This window comes from Choristoneura fumiferana, chromosome 16 (genome assembly GCF_025370935.1).
Source record: "Choristoneura fumiferana chromosome 16, NRCan_CFum_1, whole genome shotgun sequence".
Lineage (NCBI taxonomy): Eukaryota > Metazoa > Arthropoda > Insecta > Lepidoptera > Tortricidae > Choristoneura > Choristoneura fumiferana.
The window spans coordinates 1,849,430-1,862,582 of record NC_133487.1 but is presented as its reverse complement, the minus strand read 5'-3'; the positions used below and the strand labels follow the sequence as shown (position 1 = coordinate 1,862,582).

The 13,153-nt window shown below is 37.9% G+C and overlaps 1 protein-coding gene across 1 annotated transcript; it reads right to left on the bottom strand.

The window, feature by feature from the left end:
- Positions 1 to 2,919: 2,919 nt before the first annotated feature.
- Positions 2,920 to 13,079, bottom strand: Rab39 (RAS oncogene family member Rab39). Its single transcript, XM_074099625.1, has 3 exons — positions 12,842 to 13,079; positions 12,412 to 12,763; positions 2,920 to 12,249 (listed from the first exon to the last, which is right to left on the bottom strand). The coding sequence occupies exons 1-3, from the start codon at positions 12,947 to 12,949 to the stop codon at positions 12,041 to 12,043; spliced, it is 669 nt and encodes a 222-aa protein (XP_073955726.1). The 5' UTR covers positions 12,950 to 13,079; the 3' UTR covers positions 2,920 to 12,040.
- Positions 13,080 to 13,153: the final 74 nt, after the last annotated feature.

The window sequence follows — 13,153 nt, the reverse complement described above, 5'->3', positions numbered from 1 at the left end:
AGATCTTTATTTAGCCCCAGCAATCGCAAAAAAATACTGCTATATTCTATTTATGTCCTTCCTCGGGATTTTAACTACATATCTGAGTACTGAATTTTATCTAAATCGGTTCAGCGGTTTAGACGCTAGAGGTACCTAACAAATAATAATAATAATAAATAAACAAACAAACAGCCTTACAAACTTTCGCATTTATAATATTACTGGGATTTAGATTGGAAGCATAAATTAGATAGGTAGAGGTTTTTAGGGTTCCGGAGCCAAAATGGCAAAAACGGAACTCTTATAGTCTCGCCATGTCTGTCTGTGTGTCCGTCCGTCCGCGGCTTTGCTCAGGGACTATCAATGCTAGAAAGCTGTAATTTTGCACGGATATATATGTAAACTATGCCGACAAAATGGTACAATACAAAACCAAAAAAAAAATTTTTTTTAGGGTACCTCATAGACGTAAAGTGGGGGTGATTTTTTTTTCTCATCCAAACCTATAGTGTGGGGTATCTTTGGATAGGTCTTTTAAAACCATTAGTGGTTTGCTAAGACGATTTTTCGATTCAGCGATGTGTTTGCGAAATATTCAACTTTAAAGTGCAAATTTTCATTAAAATCGAGCGCCCCCCCCCCTCTTAAATCTAAACCAATGTTCCACCCATTGGTTTAGAATTGAAAAAATTTGAAAAAAAATCAGGATGGTGGTAAGTATATCAAACTTTCAAGGAAAACTATAACGGATAAGTTTGCTTGAGAATTATTAGTAGTTTAAGAATAAATAGCAGCCTCAGGTATAAAATATATCTAAACTATGGAAGATTCCGTATAAAAACGAAACTACTTATATCACAATGTTTTAGACTTTGGTTTTAGACTATTGCGGTCATCGTCTCGTGATCATGGCGCATGCAACTATGCCCAAATATCGAGCTTGTCTAAAATCAAGGTACGAGGAACAAAAGCCCGAATTTAAATCATAAAACTACTTAAGTACCTAAATAAATGTATTTTTCTACCCTGTGTATACTGTGTAATGTGTCACTGCTGTTATATATAAATTATTTATTTTCTTTCTTTTTTTCCATACCTATTCGAAGAATCCCGTACCGTAAGTCCTTACCCTCGACAGTTAAATCAACAGCTGGAGCGCTCTTAGGCGGCAATTCCTCTGGAACCGTGACGTGCTTACGCTTACGCTCATTTTATCGCAACAAAAAATATCTTTATGATTGTTAGCACACATTTTAATGAGGGCTATCGCGTATGAATTCACCACTAGAGGCGCTAATGTAGCGTGAGGTCTCCGAAATGTCAAATCTCATAGTTTTTGGGTGAGCAACGCGGGTTTATTTATAATTAGAATAATTTTGTGAATATTTTGCAATACCTGAAATTAATTATGGCAAATATGCGTTCCGGGGCAATGAATGTCTGTGTTTTGAGACAGTTTTGTCTTTCGGAAACCTTTGTCCTCCCTTTTTTCCGAACAAAACGGGGACTATGCAACACTGTGGCATGCTCGATATTTTTTATGGTACGGTTTTAAGGTGTATTAAATATGATTTTAATCTAAACTTTGTTTTCACGCCCGTAATAACAGACTTTGAAAGCCATACTTAAAAACCTCACGCAACAGTGCGCCATCTAGTGAGACAAAAAACGATAGCCCTCATTACTATAACTTATTTACGGTAAAGAGTTAGTAAGTATATCGGCAAGCACAGCGCAGAACTCCACCAACGAGATGGACATGATATGAAACTACCGTGAGACTCACTTATATTTAAAATGAGAGAAACCAAGGGCGGATCCAGGATTTTTTTCAAGGGGTTCTATTATTTTATTAATATATTTTAACAACTGATAATTTGATTTGCTTCTAAGTATGTATACTGTGGTGGAATCGCCACAGTACACAAAAATACCGTCTGAGGGGCCCCCGCGTGCCCGCCATTAAACCCGCCCTTGAGATAAACCCGGATAACTCGCGTCTTAAATCAAGTTGAGCTGAACTTGATTTAAGATGCGAGTTAATCGGGTTTATCTCATTGAATATGTGAGTAGGATAGAATAAATTTTAAACACTTATGTTCACCTAACCGAATTGTACGTGGTTACGTACTACGACGCAGTTTAGTCATAACAGGACAAGATAAAGTTGAGTCACAGCCTGTGCTAGTTGTCGCCGAATCTGACCCAATACTTATCGCACCGTATTTGACATTTGATAAGCGCAGTATAACTCATTGTTCTTATCGGTTATTAGGACAACCGGTAAAATTAATTCTGGGTCGGCGTAACTCAAGCGGCGACCTCCCAGCAGGGCTACTACGAAATTCGAAGTTCGTATCGTACCGTCCCTCTCACTCTCGTCTCGTATTAAATAATATAAGTAACGGCGGGCGGTACGGTACAAATTTCGAATTTTGTAGTAGCCCCCCTGGCCAACATACAATGAGGGCTATCGTTTTATGTCTCACTAGATGGCGCACTGTTGCGTGAGGTTTTTAAGTATGGCTTTCAAAGTCTGTTATTACGGGCGTGAAAACAAAGTTAAAACCGTACCATAAAAATATCGAGCATGCCACAGTGTTGCATAGTCCCCGTTTTGTTCGGAAAAAAGGGAGGACAAAGGTTTCCGAAAGACAAAACTGTCTCAAAACCAGACATTCATAGCCCCGTAACGCATAATTGCCATAATTAATTTCAGATAATGCAAAATATTCACAAAATTATTCTAATTATAAATAAACCCGCGTAGCTCACCCAAAACCTATGAGATTTGACATTTCGGAGACCTCACGCTACACTAGCGCCTCTAGCGGCGAATTCATACGCGATAGCCCTCATTCAACAAGCAATTCGATTTCTATTGAATCGTGTGGAAGGGATTTAAGAAGCGCGGATTCATAGCGTAAAAAAAAAGAATTAAATTAACAAAAACTTTACTTCAAAAAGCATTATAATAATAACACATTAATTATATTACAAACCATGACTTATTATATATTCCAATAAATACACAATGCACGCCAGTTAATTTGAGCTCCCTAATGTAATAGTATTTTATGCAACTGTATCGTACTCGTACTTAATAGGGGTCCTTAAAACACGAGTGTGGGTTTAATAATAGGGTCACATGAGTGTTTTAAGGCCTAATTACGTAAAGTTGCATACAATATTTGCTCTATATCCATATATTAAATCCTCTATCATGTCTATCGTAATGACCATTACGATACAGACGTGTTCATAATAGAATCCAATGTCGTAATGCTGGTCATTATACCTATGGTTTTTGAACGCATAATTGAGGATTTACTATATGGGTGTAGATAAACACTGTAGTAAAACCAGTGGCGTAGCTACCGGAGGGCTAGGCAGTGCCCCGGGCCCCCTCGGACTCTTGACTTACAAACTATAAATGACAAATCTGGAGTACGTCGAATTCGGAACACGACGAACACGGAACAAACAGTGACGTAGCTACCAAGGGGCTAGGCGGGGCAGTGCCCCGGGGCCCTCAAGCTCAGGGGGCCCTCGAAATTCTGCTTTATAGCTGATTGATAAAGTTGCTTAGCATTTTTAAAGTAGGTATTTGTATATATAATGATTTTACTTCAAAAAACCTTACCAGTTTTGATAGCAGTGGGCCCCATTTTTTTATTTGCCCCAGAGCCCTAGGTTACCTAGCTACGCCACTGGGAACAAACGATTTTAAATAGTTTAGTTGGGGCCCTAGTTTATTTTTTACCCCAGGGCCTTTAGTTACCTAGCTACGCCACTGAGTAAAACTATCATGTATTAGTTATTCTGTGTATCAAGTCTCGGCCAGGTGGTAATAATGGCCATTGCACGCGGTGGAGCGAAGCTTTCACGTTATGAGTAAAACCATGAGTAAGCAATACATTACTGGCCCTCAATAATCTACAGCCTCATAACCTGTAGGGCTACTACGAAATTCGAAGTTCGTATCGTCCCGTCTCTCTCTCGTATTAAATAATATTAGCGTCAGCGGGATGGCAAGATACAAAGTTCGAATTTTGCACTTCGTAGTACCGCCACTCTTGGACACCTACAGCATTATTAGGACTGCGGGTCTAAAGGGGAGGGGGAAACGGGGAGCGGAGTTGGGCCTCCGGATCTCCCACTCACCGGACGAAACACAGTAGCAAAACTACTATTTCACGCCAGTATTCTGTGGGAGTGTGGTACCAAGTACTAACCCGGTCGAGCCGGCTCATTTGTAAATGAAATGTAAATATTTAGATAATTTTTAATGAGGTAATTTCAATATTTAAGACACCAATTGACGTTGTTGACTATTTGATAAAAAATAAATTAAATTAAATTAACTAGTTCTGATGTTCCGCAATATACACCTAATCTACTCTAATGATTTTACTCATACTGGAAAACTGCATACGCCCGTATTCTGATCATTGTAATAGCTACGCCACTAAACTAAGGCCCACCAAGCTAAAGCCCGTAAGTGTTCAGAACTCAACTATAGTTGTATTGTAACGGACAGCAGAAGGGAATAAGCGGTCGAGGTGTTTAAAATACAGAACTCTGCTGGCAAGGCAATAAGGGGGTGTGTTTGTACCCTTGATGTGGTCAACGCCGTCACGTGAGGAACCATTTCTCTGCAGCTGACTGTACATTATTTTAATCACTATACAACAGCTTATTCACTGTTGCTGCTTAAGAGCGTTTATACCTGCTGAGCTGGCAACGTTGCATTTTTGTTAGTTTTTCTCGATTATTCCATAAAAATTGAATGAAAATTAATAATGGTCTCTAATAGACACTTCTTAATATATAAGTTAATGTGTCTACTCCAATAATTATTCGTTATAGACTTTTATTTTCTTTAAAAACCGGTCATAAACATTAATTCGTTTTTAAGGAATATAAAAGTCAATCACGAATAATTATTGGAGTATACACATTTTCTATCAGAAAACATTTTCCAACAACAATCCAACGTTGCCAGCTCAGCAGGTATAAACGCTCTTAGTATTTGATAAGAACCGACGATCCGTATTTTGATTGATTTTGAAAACCCTTGACTTTGTCAATTCAAAGTTCAATATCTCAAAAACGGCTAAACCGATTTTGATGTAACATGTCTAAGAAGCATCGCTAAAAAACTTGGTATCATATAAAAAACCCGCATTCGAATCGGTCCACCCGTTTAAGAGATACGGTGCCACAAACAAGACACACATGGCGGTCAAATTTATAACGCCCCTCTTTTTGCGTCAGGGGTTAAAAACGACGGCTATGGATCTTGTCCTTGTGGGTCTTGTAATTAGACCGCGCGACCGGTTTATACAAAGATCAAATAACTGTCTCAGATTAGCATAAATGACAATATTAACTAGAAGGACCTTGGCCCACTGGCACACGTTTAAAGATCAAATGTTTTATTCCAAAAATACATTTTGTAGGTGTTGAACTGAAGGAGATTCGCGAGTCGCATTTTTAATAAGTAGGTACTTAACTCTAAACGTCGAGGATTATATATAAGACAAATAAAATAAATTGGTTATTCGGGGCCCAAGTTATTCGTATTTTAAGCACACACGGACAAAAAAAAAATTGTATGACCTACCGCATTGTAGGTATGGCCGCGTAACTTTGCTCTAGACACAATACATGTTTAGCAAAGTTACGCGTGACGCCATCGCCTTGAAACTTTGCCGCGCGCGCCATTTTTTCAAAGACAATTTTATTTTTATTTCAAGACGCGAAAGTACACTACTGCAATTTGACTGCAAGGCCTTACTCCTTATCAACATTGTTTTCTATTTACCTTTTAGTTCAATGTGATTTTGAAAAATGAGAAAGCATCTTATCATACATTTATTTATTTATACCGAATCAATAAACTCCTCTTTTTTAGGCCCGTTAAAAAAGCGACAAAGTTGTGACTAGCAGAATGTTCTACCTTCGTATCTACCCAATCTATCGCACGCTTTTTAAGTTACGGGAGATTCCATTGTAAAGCTGAGTTTAGACTTGCAAGAAAAATCGTGCAAGTTGCATTACATTGCGAGGCCGTAAAGCCAACAGCAAGCCGTGCAACTTGCACGATTTTTCTTGCAAGTCTAAACTCGTCTTATGACCAACACTAACACTCAACAAAAAGTCAAATTAAGCATACTTTGATTCATCATTGCACGCAATTTCTGTTGAGCGATGTCGAGTTGAGAGCTAACAATTTTGGCGGCATTGCGTAATTGTTCGTTTAGAGGTCACGCATACAGCGACTTTTTACGACCGCATAATCGCTGCATTGTAATGTCAAATATATCTATATTAATAATTTCGTCCAGGGGTACGGTAGACTCGAACGAAATGCACATCAAATTGAAGAGAGTAAAAAATTAGTCGATCCGAGTCGACAACATATATCCGCAAAATTCGGATTATGGAGAATTTCGTTAAATTCTAATGGCACTGACAAACAAACCGCAGTCGCCATCTTGGGTAGTTAATAAACGTTCCGTTTCATACTAGCTAGCTCTTAGATACGGCTCGCCTTCAACACATCGCGTGCGTCACGCCAAAAAAGTATCCATTACAAAGAACTGTGACTCATGTGACTGTGCGAAAACGAAAACGAAACGTCTTGCCGGAAAACTTGAATGGATCTTATCAAAACTCAAAACTATCACCAACTACCTTCAACTATAACTATCTTCAGTTGTTGACGTTTGTTCCGAGTCGACAACTTGTAGGTAGAAAATTCGGATTTAGCGAGTATTTTCAATAAAAAATGGAATAAATGTATATAATATAATGGCGTTGCGAAGTAAACATGTCAAAGTCATCACATCAAAGTGGCGTGAGTGTCACGTCATCACGTGTCACAGGTTTGCATTTCGTTCTCCATTGTGACCTTTTAAGGGCCCCACACACGGTATGATTCGTCGATTTTCATCAGATCGATCGTACAGACGGATCGTACCTTATATGGGGCCCTTTAGGTCTAATTTCTTTGATTATGAGACAGACATACGTAGTTGGTCCCAAAGTTCTGTCACTGGCACATTATTTTTAAATTTAAAACATGATTTTAAGAAAATTTGATTGAATTCCATTTTTGAATGTTTGTCAATTATTTTAAAACAATAAACAGTCATTCGCTGCAATTTCTCACGATGGAGTGGACGTTGAAAGAAAACCGAATAGCCTATGATATATAATATATAACGAATAGCTGTTTTAGCATTGCACCGCTGTGGGCACTCGCGAAGTACCATTTTCAAGTTGCTCAAAAATGTAAATATAACGCTTAGGTTTGTGTACCGTACGATTGACAGGTACAATGAAGTCTCCAGTATTGAGGACAAGAAAAGAATTGGCCGGCCTCGCTCCGTACAAACACCAGCAGTGATCAAAGCGATCAAGGCACGCATAGCAAGAAATCCTGCCCGAAAACAGAAGTTGATGGCTTTGCAGATGGGTGTCAGTAGAAAAACCGTCAAAAAGGTTTTAAACGAAGATCTTAGTCTGCGAGCATACAAAAAATAGAGTGGGCACTTACTTAATGCCCGTCTAAAAACAATAAGGTTTAAAAGATCCCGGAAGTTGTTAAAGCGGTACGCGAAAAATCGACACCGTGATATCCTCTTTACAGACGAAAATATTTTCGATATTGAAGAGAAGTACAATAAACATAATGATAGAGTGTACGCTAGGAGCTCTGAAGAGTATTCTCTGATCTTATTACGGGCCAACTGAGGTTCATTTTTGCGAAAAAGGGGTCAAAATCAGTGCGAAAGTGTACCAAGAGACGGTTTTGGATAAGCATGTCAAAGATCTGCCCAACACGCTATTTTCAGGTCATAATTTTGTGTTCCAGCAGGATTCTGCGCCAGCACACAAAGCCAAGACCACTCAAGCCTGGTTTGGCGCTCACCGAACCTTAATCCTCTGGACTTTAAAATTTGGCAGGTCTTAGAGGGGAAGGTCTGTGCTAAACCCCATAAAAATTTGGAGAGCCTGAAGTCATCTTTAAGAAAAGCAGTCGCTGAAATAGACATGAAAATGGTGCGTGCTGCGATAGACGACTGGCTGCGCCGATTAAGGGCCTGTATTAAAAACAAAGGAAGTCATTAAGTACTTAAATTTATTTTTTTATTAAATGTACTTTAAATTGGTATATAATTTATTAAAAACTGATTGGTACTTTTGTTTTTATCATTATTTTCATTTGTGACAGAACTTTGGGACTGACTACGTAGTTATTTGGGCAAATAAGATTTAGGAGAAATATCTACTGGTGAAATACCGATACGTAGGTTAGCCGTTAAAGTGTTTGTGATAATAATTAAGGCTGGGAATATACGTCAGATTTTTCGATAAGTACGACAGTCTTCACTGGCAAAAATTTTTTTCAAACATATTATTATGAGTCTACATTTTACCCGAGCGAAGCCGGGTTTTCATCTAGTTTTTATTTATTCTCTAGCTGCCCGCATGTTCAAATGGACTGACAATACGATTGTAGTGCTTTTTAATTTTATCTTAAGAGTTCTTGTGGGATAAGTAAGGTTATCTCTGCTTTAACACGTTCCCTGTCCAATGTATTCACTTGGATACAAAAATTATGGCATACAAAGCATACAATATGTTGAAGTAGTGGACTTATTTTTCTTGTACTGGGCTTAAGTTGGTACCTGGTTCAGCAGGGCTACTACGAAACTCGAAGTTCGTGTCGTGCGGTCCCTCTGACACTTATACTATTTAATACGAGAGCGAGAGGGACCCCACGACATGAACTTCGAGTTTCGTAGTAGCCCTGCAGACTGTAAAGTAGTCATGGCATAAATTCCAGCAACTTTTCTTTACATAGTAAAATTGGTTTTGAAATCAGTTATAATAGGGATTGCGCGTTGCGGCAATGCTTTGACAATACGAACTATATCTCTCTCTGTTTTTCATTCAAATTCATTTTATCCGTAGTGACAGGCATTCTCACTTCTGATTTTGCTGTTAGCATGTGCGAGTGTGTTTAATATGTTTTTACCGTATATTGCCATATTTTACGTATAAATATTGTTTTTACCGTACCATTTTCAGTACCATGTGTAGGGTTACCAGATTTAGTTTCACAAGTCCCGTTGTCCGTCTGTCCGTAATCAAATCTTGGAAGTTAAATTCGACCTACTTTCAGTGGTTGGATCGACTTGAAATTTGGTATAGGTACTTATGTAAATTGCGTGACAATACAATAATCTGGTAGTGACATCCTTGTAGTCCCGCCAGGAACTTCTCCACAGGACGGAACTCTTCAACGGTTAATGGCATCGCCACAGTATAAAAAGTTTTCCTACAGTAATCCGACGGAAACGTCTAGACCAGGGTTTCTCAAACTTTCGGCTCCACGTACCCCTGTTAAAGTTTCCAGGTGACAGCGAACCCCTTAACTAATTAAATCCCCCCCCCCCCCTAACCTCCCAAAGAAAACAATAAAATTGACTGTTGAACGACGAAATCAGTCGCAAATCAGTCGCACGCGCGCCACCATGTGTGCCGCACGTGCCTGCCAGTCATCACGCCACCATTACGTAAATCTTGTCGCGAACCCCCTGCCGTCGAATGGCGAACCCCTAGGGGTTCGCGTACCCCACTTTGCGAAACCCTGGTCTAGACAGAGCAATCGTGCGGGTGAGACGCGGGTGGTAGGAGCCCCAGCTGCATACTTCGCCGTTCTTATCTTATCTTAGTAGCTTGGGACAAGTCTTCTAGGGCTATCGCGTTTTTTTTTACATTTAAATTTACAATAAAATGTATTATGGTGCATACGACATGTACTGCGAGTGCGTGCAATTCTTCATCTCGCATAAATAAAGAAATTCATCAATTTTTATAAATATATTAATTTATTTTTTATAATTTGCGGTTCAACGCGGCGAGTGTATTGGGCACCTTTGCACCAAGTATGACGCGGGGCGGTTTCGGGGCGGCCCTAATTCATTTTTATTATATAATTTCGCAATACCAATATGTACCGATTCGTAAAAGACATCTACCTTCCAAATTTTAAATTTGTGACAACGCTTCCTTACTTGCGTAAATACCTATATAGGCTGCGGTATCGCTCAACTTCAAAGACGTCGGCCTACTGTAGGGAAAACTTGTTATACTGTGGCATCGCCTTGAAATTTGGTAAGTATGCAAATGTAGTTTGGGTGACAATACAAGTACAGCCAGCAAAAAAAGCTTGTATTAAAATGAAATTTTAACAAAACTTATTTATTATTCACATTAAAATAACCCAAAATCTGTATCTACTGCATTTCTTCTGTAACATGTACTTAGTACAAATAACATATTACATTATTTATTCGCCAGCAAACTGTTTTGCAGTTTGGCGAATTATATTTGTAATTTTCATAAGTGTAAGTAAGCGAATAAATTAAAAAATAAATAAATATATACTATATTTTTTATAAGAAAGATAATAATTTTATAAACACTTGATGAAGCAATGAGAACATCCTGTATGTATAAATAGTGGAGGTGATGATCTTTGAGGGCACCGGGAGCGTTTTCAAAACAGCATTAAACTCACTGTGTGCAAATGATACACACTATCTGAGCTTATTCTTCGAATAAGAGTACTAAATTGCAAGATGCTTTGGATTTGGTCCATATATCTTGCAAACATCAATAAAAAGGTATTGATAATTTAAACAAATAAATAAACAAGTAAATAGCATGTAAGGTATAGTCAACCAAGAAATTTCTTTATCACTTAAAGGTTCAGTTTCAGTTCTACAGTTAAAATTTAACACATTATTTTCACTTACAAGTCAATGAGGCACTATTCTAATGTAAAGAACTGACTTACTTGGTCAACTATATTACTACATAGATAGGGTTGTGATGAATATTTAATTACTGGATATTCCTTAATTTATTTATGCATTGTTAACAATATAATTACAATGTTCCAGGTACAATATAATCAGTAAAGGGCGGACGATGGATGCAATATGGTGATGAAAGCATAAGACGGATAAGACTTTTATTAAACTTTGATTAATATTTTTGTGTAAAAATGTATATAAACTTCCTAATAATGGTGAAGTAAGGCAAACCTTGGCTTATCGGTGATACTTGGCAATTTGGTGATACTGCTTTATTATCTTACACAGATCTCACTACGAGGAAATGCGAGCTATAAAATCGTTGGCAGCTGTCAGTTTTGATTGTTACAATCAGGTTGGCGGTGATTTAATTGCTTGCAATTCACTATTATGAGCTCAACATAAGATAATAACGCAGCATCACCGAATTACCAAGTATCACCGATAAGCCAAGGTTTGCCTTATCACTTTACAAATATGTACCACTTACATCTGTAGATGTAGAGGTAATTTTCCCCTATATAAGTGGATAGCAAACTATAAAAGGAATGCATTGAAAATATGTAAATATACTGAACAACATACTGAAAGATACGATTATTTACTACAACAATAAAATTATCCAACTATTTTTCAAATATGTTCTCTTTTTAAACCAAATTTTGTCATATCCATATTATGTGTATTGTTCAACATGATTTTGATGTAAATTGCATCCGTCGTCCGTCCACTGATAATCAGGTATTAAATTTGACTTATGTAAAATGTTAAATTATAATTATTTTAGAATGTTAGTTATATTATAATGAGTTTCTCCCTATCAGGAAGCTGAACAACAAAACAACTTTTTCTTTGGTTCTTGGTTTAGACTGTATGGTGTTAAAACATTATAACCAAACTTTCACATTTGAGACCAACACAACACCATATTTTTTTTAATTTGTTTTTTCAACTATAATTCTGAGTATTGTTGCCAAATCAAGGTGAAATGTTAATATATCTGTGGCCACAAACAAAATGTGCATTACATGATGTAGTGCATTATAAAAAAACCTTTAATTAAACCTGACTCGAGCTAAACCTTATCATTAATTGAATGTTATAAAATTATGCTTATGCATTACATGAGCTATTCTACCATAGTCAATATTTACATTTTTTTTCTAACAGCAAGTGGACTGGACAGTTTCAGCTTCGAGCAGATTGAAATCCATCCCATTGGGCCGGTTGAAGCCAGTCTTAATGCCATCCCATCCATCCTCTACTTTATATTCACCTGTCTGTATGCGGTTGTAAACCTCTTGGGCTACCAGCACAAAAGCCTCCTCCACATTCATGCCAGTCTTAGCAGATGTTTCTACATGATGAAGACCTGAAAGTTGCTTTAATGTAGTGTAAGCCTTACTTATGAAAGAATAAATTTATTATTATATTACACTAGGAACAGCTCCTTGCTCATACACCACTGATATACCATCTGCTTATAGCCTAGGGTGGATTGCATAATTTTATAAAAAATATATTAAGTACTCACCATTTTCTTCAGCAAACATTCTAGCCTCCTCGCACGACACTTCTCTTCTAGCACCGTTCTTGTTGTCAGTACCGACAAGGTCAATCTTGCAGCCGACAAGCGCAAACACAGGCCTATGAGGCTCTATGTGTCTCTTGGCCTCCATCATCCACAGGGGTATGTGCTCGAAACTCGATCTATTACAAACGTCGTACACTAGTAACGCACCAACTGAGTTCCTGTAGTACGATTTTGTAATAGATCTGAATCTCTCTTGACCAGCAGTATCCCATAGCTGCAGCTTTATTCTCGTTCCATCTTGCACTTCTATTATTCTAGCAAAGAAGTCTACCCCCACCGTGGGATCAGACAGCTGAAAATTAATGCGTAAAAAAATCACAATGTACTTAAAACGGAGTAGAACAACACAAAAACAATGACCAAATCTTACCTCTGCGAACTTTCCATCTGTGAAATATTTAAGCAGTGAACTTTTGCCCACTGTGCTGTCTCCGATTAGGATAAGCCTGAATTGGTAATCGAATATGGGATCAACCATTTTAGATGCTCTTTAATAAATAACATAAAATTGATACCAACAAAGGGTCCGTCAAAAATTACGTATCACATCAAATGACTTTTTTTCTACGTACAGTAGAATGAAAATAGACGAAACGTCAATTTGGCGCTAGTGAGGAGGGAACTAAACAGTTCGAGAAGACGCATGCATGCATGCAGGCAGAGGGAAATGAGTGAATGAATG

Coding starts and splice junctions, on each gene's coding strand:
- Rab39 (XM_074099625.1), bottom strand. CDS start 12,949: ATGGTTGATCCCATATTCGATTACCAATTCAGGCTTATCCTAATCGGA. Junction 12,764..12,841: donor CAGATGGAAAGTTCGCAGAG/GTAAGATTTGGT, acceptor ATTAATTTTCAG/CTGTCTGATCCCACGGTGGG. Junction 12,250..12,411: donor AATGTTTGCTGAAGAAAATG/GTGAGTACTTAA, acceptor AGCAACTTTCAG/GTCTTCATCATGTAGAAACA.